At 37.7% G+C, this 18,750-nt stretch overlaps 1 protein-coding gene across 6 annotated transcripts in view; it reads left to right on the forward strand.

Annotated features, from left to right (window-relative positions):
* Nucleotides 1–18,750, forward strand: part of CUX1 (cut like homeobox 1) — a 284,672-nt gene that overhangs the window by 55,996 nt on the left and 209,926 nt on the right. For all 6 annotated transcript variants that reach the window (XM_074890493.1, XM_074890487.1, XM_074890488.1 and 3 more), the window contains exon 2: nucleotides 804–914. In XM_074890493.1, the coding sequence (XP_074746594.1) occupies nucleotides 804–914 (111 nt within the window). The remainder of the gene's footprint in view (nucleotides 1–803; nucleotides 915–18,750) is intronic.

The following is an 18,750-nucleotide window of genomic DNA, read 5'->3' on the forward strand; positions in this document are numbered from 1 at the left end:
TGGAAGCACAGCACTGAATAAAGAAACTGGGATGGGGATAAGGCACTTGGATGAAGCTTGGCCACAGTCTGTAGGCAGAGCCTGTACTTGAGCCAGTAGAAGCTGTTGGAAGATAATGTGGCGTTCATCAGGTGATTACAAAAAGATAAGTTTTGGGGAGGAAACGGAGGTACCTGCTAGTAATTTTAGAGGAATAGATTCTAATAGTAGGAAATTATATTTTGTATTCAAGTAAGGAAAGACTTAAGTGGAAAAAGCATTGCAGTGGCAGTATTACATACAGTATGTCACTTGAAATAAAGGGTGACTGAAGCATAACTAGTCTGGGCTGAAATATAAGGTCAACCAATATTTGAGTTAATCATAATTTTTTTTCATAGAATAACTCAAAAAGGGAAAATCCAGTATCTTTAAAAGGCAGGTAGGTGAAAATAAACCTGGCCTGAACATGTCCAAGATCTGTAATCTTCAGTGGATTTGGGAAATTATTAGGAGGCGTGTATTGCGTGCCACTGCTGCTGAGCTGTGTAATGTTGTGGAAAAGCCATGAATGCTTTTGAGAAAAATGGTGATTTTGATTGCAAGATGGTATCAAAAAGGTTGTAGAACCTCATTTGATGCTATTCAGGAGGTCAGATTCTGGAAGCTTGGTGCTTTGTTCTGTACTGCTCTGTTGTCCAGCAGTCTTGATATTCCAAATGACATGATGTATGTATGAGCTTTTTTTAAAATTATTTCTGTGAGAAACAGAGCTCTGACTATAGTTCCTTTTTTTGTTGTTGTTGTTTTGTTTTTCTTGACAGAGAGAGCTCGATGCCACAGCAACAGTATTGGCTAACCGGCAAGATGAAAGTGAGCAGTCTAGGAAAAAACTTATTGAGCAAAGTCGCGAGTTCAAGAAAAACACTCCAGAGGTAAGGAGAAAAGCTATTCCGGTCTGTTGAGTTTCTTGCAGTAGTATATGATATTAGGCCTATGTAAGTAGGTTTTTTTTAATGGTTTGTTTCCATTATTTTCTTGTACATATTGCTGAGTCCACTGTCCTAACTAAGACTGTGTTCTCATCGAGCAGCTTTTGCATTCTGTAAATAACGAAATATGAATTGGCGTTTTTAGAGGAAGTATGAACATCAACCTTCAAACAGGCTTGCTCTAAGTTTTGTAATAATGTAAAACCTGGAGAATTGCAAAAAAAATTCTTCCTCACTAATCCAAACTCTCTTAGCACTTGGATGTAGAAGGTGACATTTCGCTGCCTAAATAAATCTATATCAAGGGCATAACTTCAAAGATGCTCATTTTTCTATCAAAAATGAAATTAAGTTTTGCTGTTGATTTCACTGGAAATGCAACAAGGTCAGTGCTGAGCTCCTTAGAAAACTCTGCTTGGAGGATGTGCGTCACACACAGCAGGTGGTGTGTAAAAGGTGTCAGGACCGATGGTAGGCAAACCTCAGAAAGGTGATTATTGCGTGTAGGAAGCTGGGAGTATTTAAACTCTGCCATGCTCGTGTTAACATGTGTAGCATGTGTGTCTGTGTACATGTATGCATAGTTATATCAAAAATACGTATAAACTCGTTTTGTTAACTAATGAATGCGTAGCAATGTGTAGGGCTTGTTTGTTTGTTTGTTTTGTGTTTTTTTTTTTTCCCCTGATGATTGCCAGCAATCTGTTCATCCAGGAATGTTCTAGGGTTTCAAAGCCCATTCCAGATAGCTGATACACAAGTATTGGTTCCTTCCAAGTATATTCCTGGGCGAGAAGCAGCAGGCAACTTTTCTAACCTTTATTGCTGCTTCTCAAGTAGCAGATGCTGCTTTGCTTCCTGTTGGTACAGAGAGAGAGATGCTGGAGGATCTGAGCCGGGGAGGGGAAGGGAATGTCAGAGCAGGAGTGACTTACGGGGAAGGGGGAGTGCTTAACTGACACCCCGAGGAGGCTTTGTGGGGCAGAAATCAGTTCTCTTTGTTTGAAGAAGAGAAAATTTGGGAACTGCAGCTTTGAAGGAATAGAACTTTTAAAAAGGAGCAAAAGAATACGGAGAGTGAATGCAGTAGCTCTGAGAGGGTGAGGAATGAGTTAATTCCCTTTGCTGGGGAGAACAAACTATTGGGAAGAAGAGGAGGAAGGAGAGAAGTGAAAGCATTCTCAGTCTTCTCTGCTGTGATGCTCTTTCTGCAGCTTTGTTTCTGAACAGCAACACATTCTAACTCCTCTTTTACTTTCTCTGAAAGAACTAAAAAATGTAAATGGGAACAAAGATTTAGAAAAAAATAATTGCCAGGTGTAACAGACTTGATATGCAGTTGTTGCTCCCAGAGGCATGGAGGAGGTAGCTCAGATGTAGAAGGTCTGACAGGGCCACCCTCTCCTGTCCAAGGTGCTTGGTGTGGTAGACGTGGCTGTGTAAGGGCAAAAAACTGAGTGAGGCAGGGTCCAACTGTCCTTGCTGGAAAACTTCTCTTTACACAAAAGTTTAAGCTTGTTTGCTTTGTGTTCACCTTCAGCTGTTTCCTGCACTCCCCAAAAAGAAGGGAAGTCTATGAATACTTCTCAAAAGCTTAGACAGTTTTGGAAGACAGTTGAAAATTAGAGGGCAGGATTATTAACTCCTTGACCTCATTTTTTTCCAAAACTGCAACTTGTCTGTAAACCTACCCAATATGGTGAAAACAGCCTTGAGGTAGACAGGAAACACACAGTGAGCCACTGGCATTTCCAAACTGATACGTTTATGTTACTAAAATATCAAACATGCTCTGTTTAATAACATAAAAGAGTTTTGTAGTAGAAAACCAGCTTGCATGCAGAACCATTCTTCAGATAAATAAATAATCTAGTGTACAGCTTAATTTAAATTTCCCTGATGAAGTAACAACTGTCTCGGTATAAAAAAAAAACAAACCCAAACCACAAGGATGGAATTGTTAAATGTAACAATTTGTTTTAGAATCCTACTTTCCATTTTGTTTTTCATTCTGCATGCATCCCTGTCAGGGCAGTAGTGGTTTAGCCTGTTCCAGCATCTCTTTTCCTCTGCTGTAGCCAGTCTCACCATAAATCAGGAGACAAGTGTCGATTGCCTTGACTTTCCTATCCATTGCTGTCTGGGATGTCCTCTAGACTTTCCATAAGGTCTGCTTGAAAGCAATCTCTGGTGTAGCAGAAAAGGATTCGAAAAATTGCTAGTGAATTTGAGGATACTTCTGTTTACTTTAAAAAATGTGACAGATCTATTTGGGTCATTTCTGCCTTCCTTGCAAATTATCAAATTGCTGCAAAAGAAATATGATATTTTTGTGTTTATAGGAATGACTGTAGGGCTTTTGGTATTTAAAAATGTTAAAATACTATTTCTGAGTTGGCATACTGGGAGAAGACTCTGGGAAGAAGTATCTCATGTTTGGGAACCTTATGAGAACAGAAAATTCAGTGGTGGTTCTTACCTGCAGAAACTTTTAGGAAAGGTTCTTAATTCCTACTATTGCAAAAATACTTTTTACCTCCTCACACCATTTAAGAGGTCATATCAGACCTGCTGCTTATAGATGTTTAGGGGTATTTTCAGTCTCAATTTGTTTCATCTTGAGCAGCTACTGTGGAAGGCTGAGACTGGTCAGGAGATTACTTGAAACATCAATTTTACATGACTGTTACTTGGAAAGACATCTCAAAATATATCATGAGAATTGCCACCCTGCATCAGATGATTACTTTCTTATAGTGATAATTCCTGAATTATTGTGACTAACTGTGATACTTTTTTGGGTATTTTGACCTCTGTGAAATTCTTGGTCTAATTCATCGTGTTCTCATATGCTGATTCTGATGTGAACAAGCAAATGTTTGAATGACCATCTTTGAGAATTTTTGGGTTTTAGTCTCTAAATAATTTCAGTTGCACAGGTTAATAGTTTTTGGCGCAAAGTGAAGATGTTTCCTAATGTTGATAACTTTGCCTTCATTTCTACCAAGATTCCTAGTTGAGTAACTACTTTTTGCTTACCTGTTTCTGTTTTAAACATTGAAAAGCTTGTGTAATACTTGCAGTGGTGCATAATTCTAAGCTAGTCAACAACAATAGTGAAAAAATACCAGAAAACAAATAACTGAGTAAACCTAGGCTTTGTAAATAAGCAATATGTAATCGTTAAATACTCATGAAGAGGGAAGACACTAATACTTAAGCCTGTTTAACCTATAACTCTCCATTGCTTTCCTTTATGATTCAGCCATGTAAACTAGATAATGCTGAGCTGTGTTGGTTATTACCAGGCTCACCTGAAATATGGGTCATTAAACTGAGCACAGGACAAATGATCAGCTTGAGAGGCCTGGGCCAGCTGCTCTCAGGAAGTAAAATAAGATACTAGTTTTCTAATGTGAGAGCATGAGCTCTAAAAAAATCAGGCAGATGTGAGGTGCCTGCATAAAGCATATGTTTGGATATAGGAGCTTATCCTGTGAACTTATTACTTTGGTCACTGTTTTTTTTCCTGATGGTAAGTTGAATTGATCATTCCTCACTGTTGTTGCCCTTTACTGTTTCTAGGTTGCAAATGTGCTCTGTTGGTGAGATTTAGAAAGTTAAGGTTACCTTTAAATGCTCAAATGGACATCTGTATTTTGTAAAGCAGATTAAAGATTGGATCAGCAGAGTTATGGAAGAACGTGGGAGAACCTTTAAACATAGACAGCCTAAGTATGTTCTCAAATTAAAAAATGGAATATTGGAAGGTGCCAGAAAACAAAATAGATGAGCATATGAATAGTGTATCTTATCACTGAATGGCCGTGGCAGCCTGCTGACTCCGAGCACTTTTATAAATAAACACAAGTTCTGCAGCGTGACAGCGATGTTGCCGCTGAGGACCGTCCCGCGCTGCGCGTGCTCCTCTGAGCTCCTGCACGGGTGTCAACGGGAGTTGGTGCAGCCACTGCCCGTGTATTTACACTGTAGGTATCATTTTGCATGCTCGGTTCTGTGCTGCCTCGGTTGATCTCTAGTGAGTGATGTTTACCTGCCTACATAAAACCTGGCTTTCATTGTTGCCCTTGGTACATGAACTATCACCATCGTCCCCGTCCTGCTCGGTTACGTTCCTGCAGTGCCACTGCCACAAAAGAGAAAGAAAGATGAGTCTGCAGAATTTATTGTTACAAAAGTAACAGTTTTATTCATGATATTGCATATTAGGGTGATGCATATTTTTAAGTTTTTACAAAAATAACATTATAATTGCAAGTCATAATTAACTAGAGGAAATGAACAGTTATTATGCAAGGGCTCAATTTTTTAAAATTTAAAAATCTTAAATTCTTAATCTCCAGTGTTTCTGTATCATTCTATTGAATTATCCAGTCGCTACAGCAAAAAATCAAATTAAGCTTAAAAAATAAGAATATTAATTCTGCTGGTTGAATTAGTTCTTGAAATGAGAGGAGTATCTTTCTAATTGTCGGTAGTGAACTGTCCTTGATTCCTAACAACTCTGCACAGTCAACTTCGGTCTAGCATTTGAAACAAAGTGAAAATAATAACACTCCTAGAAAAAGTACTGAAAATACACAGTTTGTTTGAAAATAGTTGATGCTCTCAGTGTCTTTGTACATAGGGGTGAATATTGATTTGCTGCCATCTAGAGCTGGGTTGTTCTACTTTCTTTTCTTTTTTTCCTTTTTTCTTTTTTTTTTTCTTTTATAATTTTTTAATTTACTTTCCCTGTGTGCCTGAGAGTGTATGGATGTTCTTTCCTCCCCTTCACCAGCATTTTGCCAGGAACATACAGGACTCCTGTTAATTTTGGGGCCTGAGTATGGAAGAACATACAGGACATTTTTATGTAAAAATTAGCTAGCATAATATGACTAAATGCAGTCAATACAATTTATAAATAGTAAATGTCTCAGTACATGGTAGGGAATAAAAAAATGCCCCCTTTCTATGTATTTCCTGACTTACTACTTAAAAATTTTTTCCAGAAAAAGAGGAGGAAGAAAAATGCTGCTTAAGTTCTCTCTCTTTCTCTTTTCCCCATGGCTTTGAAAAGGAGAATTTACGAGATTTTTGTTAAAAAGAAATGAATTTGCAGTGAAGCAGTTTGTTCAAAAATATTTTCTATTAATTTATGAGTCAAATGCAAGTATCAATATTTAATGATGTTAAAAAGTTGTTCTGTATTTTAAAAATCTTTATATATTTAAAACATTAGTAGAATGTTAAATACATAGAATACTGTCCTTCTTGAGTTAGAACATCACCATTTCCTTCTATAAAAATCAAAATTAACAGAGAAGTATGACTTACCTTGCAAGTTTGGAACTAAGATGGATACCTCTTCTTCAGGATAATGATATTTAGGTGCCAAGTCCTCCCTTTCAGTGTTTTTATGGGATATTACCATTTTCTGAAGAGGTTCTGTCTGCAAGGTAAATGATGTTTGTGATAATTTGTACTATATGGGCTTGTTATTTCAAAAGCTAAATGCAGAAGTATATTATTATTATGTGACTTTTTGCAGAAAAATAATACAGCTTCATGTCTTAAAATGTAATCTAAAAAATAGTCTTGTGGAGTCAGTTAGGTTAAATCAGATCTAACCTTATCCTGGAGGTCCCTTATTCAGGAGTTCTCAATAATTTTGCTGTCATTATTTAATACATGTTTGACTTCAGCATATTCTAATTGTTAATAGGAAAAACATCAGTGTTTCTAACATGCTTTTCTATATTACGATCTCTTACTGCCTTTTCACTTCGTTGAAAGTGAGGGAACAATAAAAGAATTGTAATTCACAGTTGTATTTTTCTAGGATTCTCTAAAACTGACCTCCATTTTTCTACACGTTGACCATTCTCAGCACTGTTAATTTTTTCTTTCTTTTTTTTTTTTTTTTTTTAAATTGTCTTTATCACCCACAAAAAGCTAAGCCAGAATCTCTGGCAGATGGCATCTCCCCTGCTATTTGCTGTGCACACATTACTTCATGCTCACAGTGATTCTTGCTATAGCTCAGTGCGTTGAGGAACAGCAAATCCAAGCCAGGAACAAACCTTTTTAATGTGTGAGCCTTTATCTGGTGTACCTGCCTAATTTTTCTGTGTCGCAATATAGTTGTGAATCTGCCCCCCGAAACACTGGGTCAGTTTGTTGATTGAACTGGCATCCTTGGTTCAGTAAAACTTCACTTATGGTTTGTTTTCCAAATGCAAGCAATTTTGTTTTTCTCAGCAGGGAAAAGGTGGCAGCAAAGGCTGTAGGTGGGCAACAGGCTGTTGGGTTGCAGAATCTGTAGAATTTATTTTGAGATAACAGGACTTGAGAAGATCCTTTTACAAAATGAAGCTGTATTTTGGGGATTATTGGTATGTAGGATTTCACAGGTAACTGTGTAGCTGCACAGCAGCGTTTGTAAATGTCTGGAATTTAGGAAAATAATTCCCTTGACCTCCAGAAGTAATGATTGTGCATTACTGGGGAGAGAAGTTTAATTTGAAGCATTTTTCTGAAACCATACGATCTAGGACATTTTGAGTTACTGTCTCTGTCTCCATTTTCTTTAAAAATGTCCTTAAATAAATTTTCTACAACACATTTACCTGAAAAGTCTTTTTATAAAGCTGAAAATATATGGGTGAGAGTTCAAAAAATATTCAAGAGGGAGACACATCTTATTCGACTGAACGCGTTAGAGTAGTTGAAGAAATTAATTACTCTGAAGTCACTTGCTCTTAGTAATTTAGATTTATTTCATTTAAGCATTTTTCTGGTTAAACATGCTTGACAGTTGAGGAATGCATTTTTCTTCTAGCAACATCAGTTGCAGGTATTAGATTTCAGTCATGTCAAGGGTGCCGTATTTTCCATTGCAAAATAGGAGAATAGGGGATATTTTTGGTATTACTGTGGTATACAAAGGGACATACTTGTAAGCAAATATTTACAGATTAATCTCTCTTGTTAAACATTTGATGCTACTGTGAATTTCTCCTGTCACTAAGAATGAAACAATGCAAAGCAAATAGTTTGTTTTTCTCAAGTTGTACTTGCCTTTGCTTGAACTTTCCAGCGTTGACCCATTTGGAAGCTGGCCAGAGTGAATGGCTGGGGCAGGGGAAAGGTTGGGGAGTGGAGTGGAGGTGTAAAAGAGGAGAGCATTTTCAAGGTCAGAACTTGAAAGAAAATACTTGATCTTACAGGACATTTGTCATCCTTCCTCCTGAAGAATGGTTGTAGTTTAAATAAGTGTGCAGTGAGACTAATAACATGATCTACTGAATGCGTCACTGACTGATTTTTTAAGGGAAAATACTTTCATTTATTTAGCTGAAATAGCTGAGATTTTTCTCACTGTGGTACCAACAATTAACATCCATTCTTACCTTCTGTGATACGTTACTTATAAAGGTAAGTGTAAAACTGGCAATTTCTATATAGATCACGGAAAGATAAGACTGGGTGCTCTCAAAGCAGATCTGAAGTTCAGTTCCTATATTTGTTTTGAGCAATTTGAACAATAGTTTAACTTATTTTCAAGATCCAACTTATAAAAATAACAGGTAAACAAGATACCTGCTCTTCCTTCCTATGTGTATTTGCCAAAAGAAGAAATAATTAAGCATCTTCAATTGGTACTTTTCCTTTCAACTTTGTGAACAAATATGCTGTAAACCTAATTCAGTTCATCCACTGGACCACCTCAAAGTCATTCAGGTGTAACTAAAGGAACAACTTTTTCGTTTTCTGTTTTTTCAGAAATGGAAAAAAACAACCTGGTAAACCCATTTCTTTTTTCAAGCCTAAAAAGCACTAATTCTTTCAAAGCTTTAAAGCACCATTTGTGTTGAGGAAGTAAGAGGAGATCCAAAGCTAAAGCAAGATAGTTTTTATAATTAAGAAAATACGTATATTTCTACACATAATTATGAATTGTAACAAAAGCTCAGTATTAAAATAGCTCCACTGAATCCCTGGAATTGTGCTTGCCAACTAAAACACCTACTATGAATTTAGTAATGGGTTATGCAAACATAAATTACAAGGCCAGACATTTTAAAAGGAAAAAAAGTTGATTTATTGTCACATTGGAGACATGGCAGGATAGAAGCACAATTTCATTTTTCCATATATTCATCAACACTGCAGATGTGTTAATGCAAAAAGAATTCTAAAATAAAAAAGACTCTTAACTTCAACTGCTTTAATTCTCATATGTCATTTAATTTACTTAAAAACTGTTGCCAGGGTGCTTGCCTTTTTTTGTTGTTTGTTTTTTGTTTTAAGCAAGCAAAACATACGAAAAATTTCTGGAAGAAAATAGGTTTTAAGAGGATTTTACAAACATTTGTCCCCCTAAAAATTTACCTCAAGACTTCATCCAAAATTAACCATAAAAGAGCAGTCCTGCAGAAAGTTAGGGTATTTAGTTTGGGGGTTTTTTTAACAGGAAAGCTTATAACTGTAATCTGTAACGTAGTCATTTTGTTTGTGAACATTTTCACTCAACAGATTTATCGTTTCTGCTCTTGTTTCAAGCAGGTCCAACTTTTCACTTCAATATAAAAAGTAAAGTTGTGATGCATCCCTGGTGCTATTTATAATTTTTGAGGATTCTTTTATTTTATAGTCATGTTGTAAATATTTAGGCCAGCATCAAGACAGTATGCAAATAAAAGAAGTTTTATTAATAACCATTATCTGGACCCTGGTAATAAATATGTATGACTCACACAGGAATAAACCCACCCAATAAATATAAAAGCCATACAAAACCATTAACAATTTTTAATGGACTTGCAGATGGAATAATTTAATGCAACTGTAGTTACTCAGGTTCCAACTCCTGTAACTATTTCTCATCTGCTTGAAAGCTTTCATCTGAAATACATTGCTACCATTCATGATCCACCTTGTCTCTGTTTAAAACCATAAAACTGTGGTTTCACAATTTTTGAAGCACTAATGCTTATTTATGGCTATATTTCTGCATTTTTAAAGTATGGACGTGGTTATTTATCTATTGAACATACACTGACTTTTTTAAAAAAGAAAGTTTTTATCAGAAGCTGCAGCATTAGACCAGCGTTCAGCGGCGAAGATAGGGATGACTGGTCCGTTGAGTTGGAAATGAGCTTTTTGCATGTGCTTTGCTGATCTTAGATACTTACTGTAACACAGGAGTTACACTTGGGTCAGTTTCTACAGCAAATTTTACAGATCTGTGTATTGGGGGAACAGTTCATCGATTATTACTCTTAAAGATTAAAGCTGTTAAGGACCAGCATGAGCCCATGCCCTTCTGCCTAAAAATGGCTTTGTATATTTTCTTGTGATTCTCTGAAATACAGGAAGCAATGAAAAATATCACCTGCTTCAGTTCATAAACAAGAATAATGCTGTTTGTTGAATTGGCTAATATAGCATCACTGCATCTTGTAAAATCTTCTGCTGTCGTTTTCTAAATGTTTTGTTTCCTACTGGGTAAATAACCGTGCTTTAGAGTATTACAAAGTGTATGTCAGGCTCCTCAGTTAGTTTGTCTGACCGTGGTGGGGGCATCGGGGACCTTTTAATGGGCAGGATATCACAAAAGAAATTCTTGTGTATAGGCTGAATGCTGATAAATGAGCTGTTCTGTGAGAAGAGGGACTTGTAAACATTCTGGAGTTTTGAAAGCTCATTTTAAACCAAAGCTTTCATTTAGTGCAAGATAGTGCTGGGGGTGCCTTTTAAAAACACCTGAATGTGTTAAGACTTCTCAGTCCTGTTTGTCAGAAGTGATTTGAGCACTGAAGAGCTGAACTCTTACGCACTTTCAGTGCACTTCAGGGCATGTCTACACCTGCAGCGTAGCTTTGCTAAGTCTGCCAGCATGACCATGGGTTTCAAATGCGGCTTCGTGTGTTCCCTGGCCGCTGCCCTTGGCTGTCAGAAGCGTGCGGCTTCCGTTCGAGCTGGCTGGCTGAGCACGGCTTCGGGGACCGTGCTCTATCGCAAGTTTGAAATGCCAGACCTCGGAAGGTTCAATCAGACAAATTAACCTCTTGCTGATTATCCCATTTTCCCCCCGCTTTGCCTCTGATGAGTGGCTGAAGAACTGGAGCAGGCAAATAAGAAGCACTAGGTTTGCGGTGGAGACAAGAAGCTAGAGGTGAGCTTGGGACTGCAATCACCTGCACTGCCTTGGCAGGAGCCAGGTTACCCTACGTCACAGCAGTGCCCGTCCGAATACCTGAACCACTTGACTCTCTGGAAACACCATCCATTGCTCCCTGTGCAAGCTTTGCAGAGCTTTCCTGGGCTAGGCAGCGCTCAGCCGGAGGAACTCACATCAGATTTGCACATCCCTTTGGCACTCTGTAGCAATCTGATCTTGCTTTCTAGCAAAAATCAACTGAGCGGTTGGTTCTTGTGAGTGGACAAAGGTCTCGATGACAGGCAGTGCGTGTGGGCAGTTCTTGTGCTGCTTCTATGAGAAGGGAAGGAAGAAAAATGCAAAACGCACTTCTATCTTAAAAGGAAGAATTGGCACCAGTAAAAGTTAATTCTGTTTTGGCACGATTTCTCTCCTTGCTGTTCTGCTCCTCTCGTCACGCTGTGCCCTCTATGGGGACATTTCTCAGCACAGAGCAGGGCCCATCACGAGCCTGACTGCAGACCTGACGGGAGGGGATGCTGATGAGATCAGTAATATTATCAATCATGTGAGTGCTGAAACTCGGCTTAAAAGCAAGAGTTGAATGTGGACAACAGCACACTGCAGCTGTGCAGCACTCCCTGAGCATGGTGTACCTTTAAACCACTCCATCTTTCTGCAAACAACACGTATTACTGCCTACTACAGTGCACTTGGTTCATCCATGCAGTTAAAATAAGGACAGCAATAAAGAAATGAAGTGTTGCTTTGTTGGGAAAGGGAAGATGTTCTTAGTCCGCAAAAGAAAAAAGAAAAAATCAGGTAACTGGTTGAAGTAGTTCTTCAATTAATGTTTGATAAAGCAATAAGCCAGTTTAAAATGTACTTTCAGTTACAGGAAAAAGCATATATTAAGCTCACCTGTTGAGAGGATTATCTCTGCTAAACAGACTTATTTTACATGAGACCAAAATAGATCCTTAAAAAATTAATACTGAAATAGGTTTACAGCTGATAGAGAGATTTCCTTCAGACCTGTTTTGTGGTATGCTCATCTGCTTTTTCAGGAATTTTAAGCATTGAAGGAATGAAGTCAAAGCTGCTGCTTGTCTTTGAAATGGATGCCTCTTTGATAAGCCTCTGATCTCTGTACCCGGAGTTGTAGCAGCAGATTCAAACACTGATTGTAAAATTGGGAGACTAAAATGTAGCCATGACAGCTTCAAACACTCTGTCTCTCTGTCAGATTCAATGCACAGGACATTGCCAGGAGTTAAAACGATGCAAAATTAAAGTAGCCTACTAAATTTACCTGCCATGGAGAATCCACAAAAGAGCTGCCACTTCTAATCCTCAAATTCGTTTCAAATTATTATTTTTTCAAATTGGACTCCCTGATCTCTTCAGCTCAAGCTGTTGTACAGATTTGAAAAGCTGTCTCTTCTTGTCAGATCACTGGTTTAATAATAATAATATCTTAGGTTTATATAGTCCTTTTCATCCTGCAGCTTCCTAAAGTGCTTTACAAGCTTTATATATACAAAATCGTGCAACTACCTCTTGGGTGGCTGGTGCTAGTCAGCCAGAGAAATGGCTGGCAGCTTGTTACCCTCGCCTTCCTCGTTCACTTAAAAGCATCAGGGAAAAGTAGAAGACATGGAGATGATCCCGGTTCATCCCAAGGGGATGGTGCCTTCATCTCCTGTGACTGGGAGCTAGAATCAGTACAGGGATGTTTTGTCCACCCCAAAACTGGGCACACAGTGAAGAAAAACCATCACTATGGTCTCGCAACCCCCATGCTAGTTTTGTTTTGTGATTATTTTTATATTTCAGTGTCCTCACAGTCTGAAAAATACCTTAGTGTCTGGAATTTGGGAGAGCAAGAGGAGTAACTTTGCATGACTCCTTTCAAAAACATACATGTGAAAATGCAGTACCTTGAATATAAAGCAGTTACTTAAAAAAAAAAAAAAATACCCAAACCTCTACCTGAATATTCTCACTCATCTGTTTTTGGTGGAGACTGGATGGACAGCTAGTTTTAACCTGTCAATAAATGCATTGCAGTGGGTTTTTTTAAACCTCCAGAAGCTGGGGATGACCATGTGGAATAGATTTTTGTCAAATTAGTTCTAGTTCTTGAGGTAATCATTTCTGGGAGAAAAGAGGTGTTGAGCGGCGATGTGCACTTCTCATTAGTGGAAGAGGCACAAATGAGTTGAGCCACTCTGCATTGGTTTCTGAAGGAAAAAAGCCCAAGAACACATTGACGGAGGTTTAGACACCATTAATATCATGAGACCAGTTTTCTGTAACGATTGATCTAGCTTTTTTTTTTTTCTTCTGTTAGTATGTCATGTTACATTTTTGTTTGGCTTCAAGTTTGCCCTTTTCAAGATAGCTGATGCTGAAAGGCAACTATATTAAAAAAAAAAAAAAAAAAAATCAAGCTCTTTTGTTCCTAAACTTAAGAGCCACTGACACATCTGAAGAACATCCCGCCGTGGTGTGTTTATCTGCAATTTGGATCATGTCCAACCTCATAACTTTTTAAACTGATCTTGAATTTTCTGTTCTAGATACCATTAGAGACCATTTACTCTGTCCAGATTCACATCAAATAATCTTGTCTTCTTCCTTACCTACCATTTAGGGGCATAGGGAATGCTAAAGAGGAAGGCTCCTCTTCTGCCTGAAGGGAAGGGGTTTTACTTCAATGGTTCTTGAGAGCCAGGAGGAGGGAAAGACAGAGATCCAGATGTGGTCTCATAGGCCTTAAAAATGTGGAAAAAAAGAAAGTGTACATCCATAGACACTAATGCTAATGGACACTTATCCTGTCTCTGGCTGTAAATTATTGAGATCCTGCTTCTATCTGGTAATGCAACTTAATCAGAATCAGGTTTACTGCTTTGACCCCATAGGGAACCTTCTAATTTCGTGGTTTTACATTTTGTCTAGTCACTGTACTGGGAATCCTTGTGTGCAGCCTCCTGGTGGCATTTTGAAGAGACATGCTGTTATATTTACCTAAAAAACTAGTATCAGAATGCTACAGTTCAGTGCCCTAGTTTTTTCCTACAGTCCTTCAGTTGATGGTCAGTTGAGAGGATATAACTCGCACAGCAGTTTGCAGTCCTGTTCAGGACCTGGAGCGACTGAAAACGTCGCTATGCCATGACTTCCCAAGCAAAATCCCCCACGGCAGACTCCTGCTGAGGGCTGTCCTGTGCAGGGGACCTCTTCCTACAATTCCTGCATCTTGCAGCCTTTTCAAGTTGCAGTTTTTGCATTCATATCTCTGTAAATAAGATGCTGTGACGTTGCACACTGCCTCCTCACAGCTTTAGCACTGGGTTTGGGTTTTTTTTTTTGGTCTCCCAATGAGCAACAACAGCTTTGTAGGCAGGAAGAAACCTGGAAATCAGCTCTACAAGTTGCTTTACGTACTTGCATGTAAGTTGAAGGTCAGTTATTGGGATTGTCCAAATGCACGACTATGGCACAGCATTTTATAGCTCCTGGTGGAGGTTTTTCATGAGGCTGCGCAGTGTGATAGAGCATGAGAGCTCGCCTTACATATCCAAATGCTGCCTCTGCCAATGGGAGGTGCACACGTGAGCCATCTTCTGTTACTCCATTAAGGACAGTCACTAATTTTGTACTATGTCAGCTTGAAGAGAACTTCTATCTTGGTGTAGTACAGACAGCAAGGGGAGGCATTTCTACCTTGGTTAGAGGCTGAAGGGTTTGATGCTGCTGCTGGTCAACATCCTTTCTGCTACTGTACTAAAAGACACAAAGTCTGCGTGTAGTTTCCAAAGAGGTTATTTCACTGTCATGTTTAAATTCAGTATTGGAAGGAGCCGGTGTGCAACAGCATGTTAATGGTGATACCTGAGATCAGCACTATGGTGTGTTCTTTACCCATGCTGCCCATGAGGTGAACAGGGCTCATACATCTTTCAGTTCAGTAACTACCATATCTTTATTCTCTTAGCCTAGTCTGCAGGTTTTTTAAAGGGATTACACTCCCAAGCCTGGGACTTAAAGCTAGTTTTAATGAGTTTGATGAGCCTGTGTAGTAGACTTTCATAGAAGCCTGTCTGTCTAAATAGCATTTTTAATAGCAATTCCCTCTGCTCAGGAGATTAGCGAGCTTAATGCTTTGAGGGTTTCTTCCCCTCTGGATGGTGGCACATAAAGACAAGCTCTACTGAACAGTAATAGTCTTTGCCAAAAAATGAGTGTCTTTTGACTTAAAATTGCAGCTCACTAGTGTTAGCTCCTGTCTTTGTCCTTTGTTATCACTGAGGTGTGAAGAGTTGAGTGTGTAAGCTAAGTGCTGTTGGATGCTCGTCTCAATAGTCTTGTACCCTAAAGTTGCTCACCACTGTCTTTTGTGGAGGGTACTACTTGCTGATCTCCCATAAGTGATAATTTGCTCAAAAAACTCCCCAGCCCTTCAAAGATTACTTATTAAATAAAGTAATATGTGAATTCATATTGCTTACTTAAATTTCTGTTGAAATTCTTTAACTGTGACTGGCAAAAAGGCATGTGTGTATTTGTGTATATATATTTATGAATATGTACACACGTTAAAGTAGTTCTACTTATAGAAGAAACTGGTAATGTTGTCGTGGAGCAGGTGTGCTGCAGTTCTCTCCAATGGACATGCTTTTCCAGTACATTTGGTGTCTCAGCAATAGTGTTAACACATTTATAGATGTGCAATGACATGTAAAATAAGTCTTATAGCATCTGATAAAATATTTTTTTATATGAGCAATAACTGGGTAAAATAGGGAAGTGTAGATGGTAGGTCTTATAGGGTATTTGATTCTTAAAACCTGTTGCTGGTCCAGAATTAAATATGGCTGTTCTGTTTTCCAAACAGTGTAATTTTGGAGCAAGGAAAAAAGATTTCTGCTTTTTTTTTTTTTTTTTTTTTTAATTTGGATAAAAGATGAAAGAGACGCAACATGTTTTGTGTGCAAACTTTCGAAATATTAGAAGTATTTTGGGGAGATAGATTAGTTGGCAAACTGCATGTTGGTGAAATGCTGTTCAGAAACAAAAGCAGCTTTTGGTGTGAATGAGTATTTTGTTATCTTTTGTTAAATCTGATCATACATTCATTTTTGTGACCTTAAAAAAGGGATTATCTTGTCACAAACCTGGGATGAAAAACTTCGATACCTTTTCCAAAAGTCCCTAGGATTATGATGATGATCACATACTAAGTTCTTGGACACATTCAGTTTCTTTTTCTTTAAATACCTGCATGATTCAGAATACAGTTAAGAGAGGAAGTTGGTATTTGGGGGGGTTCAGGGGCATCATTGTTTTCTGCACTTATTCCTTTAAATTACACAATCCTTTTAGAACGTAGCCTTTTTTAATGCACCACTACTTAATGCCTGTACATATGACCCTATACAGTGTGGAGGGGAGAGGAACTTGGAAAAATATCAGACAAAATTCTAATACTTAAAAGTTGTTTGTTCTCAGTAATAGTTCTTCTGTCGTTTGAATTATTTTCAGTTCTATAAAAGGGAATGAAAACTTGTATTGATACAAGTAAATGCTAAATGCTTAGATACAGCATCATCTGCAACATTTAAGTGTAAACAGATACTTCAGGGCTAATAGCATCTCTAGGTTTCTTTAGTAGGATGATTTGACGGAGGAGAAAATGGCTCACAAGACCTGACTTGTTGCTGCCAAGTAGGAAAGTCTATAATTGAAACTTTGGCATTAGTTGCGTGTCCCTTTCATAAGTATTTGCTTTTTACCTTGCAGGATTAAAAAAAATGGAAGTGAAATACAATCAGGTGTAAATGATGTTATATAAAATCTTATTGCCAAATCTGTGCTATTAAGAAATAAAGTATTTTTATTGAAACTAATAATTTCCTTTTACCAATGTACTGACCTTTTCTTGCTTTCAGAGTAGGAAAATTGGCAATTAGTGTCCCAATAACACACTCTTATGGAAAGATTTACCTGTTGTCAGATTCATTATATAATATATAAAACCTAGTGTGTTCCATACTTTGATATTCTTCAATCTGATCTTTTAAAATTTGTGCCAGGATTTAATGTTGGAATTAATTAATGTCCAGAACATTCAACAGCTACGTTTGTTGACTACAGAGGTAATAAAGGGATAGCTACTAAATATGTTGTGCTTGAAACATCCTAGGTTTTAATTCAAGTATTTAAGACCCTTGGATACAATAGTATTGAAGTGTCTATTAGTAAACTTTGCACATTTTCCTTTGTGTTGACAAATTCTAAAAGCTAAAAGATTGGCTTCTAAATGCCATAATTTGCAAATGGCAAGTAGATACATTTGTGGCTACTACACTGGTGGTCCACTTTCCCCCCCTTCTTATTTAGGAACAACTCCTGTGTTTGCAGTATGGATTTTATACAGTGATACACAATCACAAGTGCTGCCAACAGCAGAATGGTATTTGTTTAATAAAAGATTGAGTAAAAATAACCTTGGTGTTTGGTCTTCAGTCCATTCACTTTATAAGCTTAACATTCTGGAGCCAAAATAAGAGAAAGGTATTTAAATCTATGAAAAAGAGCTGTTTCTGAGAATTGTAGTGACTTTTCTTAGATAAAAAGGAAATAATAACCTTACTATTAGTGGGTGGATAAAAAAAGATGCTTTGCAGATAAAAATCATGACATTTATTTTTTTAAAAGCAGGGTCTTGCAGGTTGGGATCTTGGTTGGATGCTTTCCAAAGCTGGATGACTAAGTAAGAAAAGACAACTCCCAAAGCTGCTGGGTGGAGTTCCTAGACTGGTACCAGCAAATTCCCAGAAAGGAAAACAATTGCTCCTTAATTGGAATTCTTTAATCCAAAGATTATTCACTTATCAATACTCTAAAAATATCTTAAATAGTTTCCCAGAATTCTTTAGTAGTTGTTTTAACTGGGATAGATATGTTCTGCTTGTACAGAAATGGTAGATGTGCCCTAGGATGCTTTGAAGTATTTCTTTAATATTTAAGAGCAGAACGGGAGATGAGAGGTGAAAGAAATGGAAAATTAAATGAGGTACAATATAACACGGACTCTTAACCTGTAAGGAAAGCCTGGGAAAGGTCAAACTGGGATCTAAAACTTTCACTTAAATTTTTGAGGAAAAGTGTATATTTTTCTAATATTTCCCTTTTTGTACTGCTGGACTGTGTAAAATTGCATTTTTGTGGTATATTGAGATAACCATACGTTTTTCAGTATGAGTAACTTCACTTTTCCCAATAGCTCTTGTAGAGTGTTACATATTCTGTTGAAGTTGTGGGTAGATGCCAGATTTTTATATACAACGTGACATAGTACGTCTGTGTAAAGGAGAAGTAGCAGTATATATTGCTTTAGTATTTGTAAAATGCTTTGTAGATAAACGCTTTTCCTATAGAACAGAATGTCGGAAATCTGTGTCCTTGCCATCAGTGAATCTTCATGCTTTTAAAATTTCAGCTGCACCTTTCTATTGTATTTCTCGTGCATGAGAGTTAGTTCATGGTAAGTTGATGAGAACATTTAAAATCAGAGACTGTTCTCCACACAAAATCAGTTAC

Source organism: Strix uralensis, chromosome 20, assembly GCF_047716275.1.
Source record: "Strix uralensis isolate ZFMK-TIS-50842 chromosome 20, bStrUra1, whole genome shotgun sequence".
Classification (NCBI taxonomy): Eukaryota; Metazoa; Chordata; class Aves; order Strigiformes; family Strigidae; genus Strix; species Strix uralensis.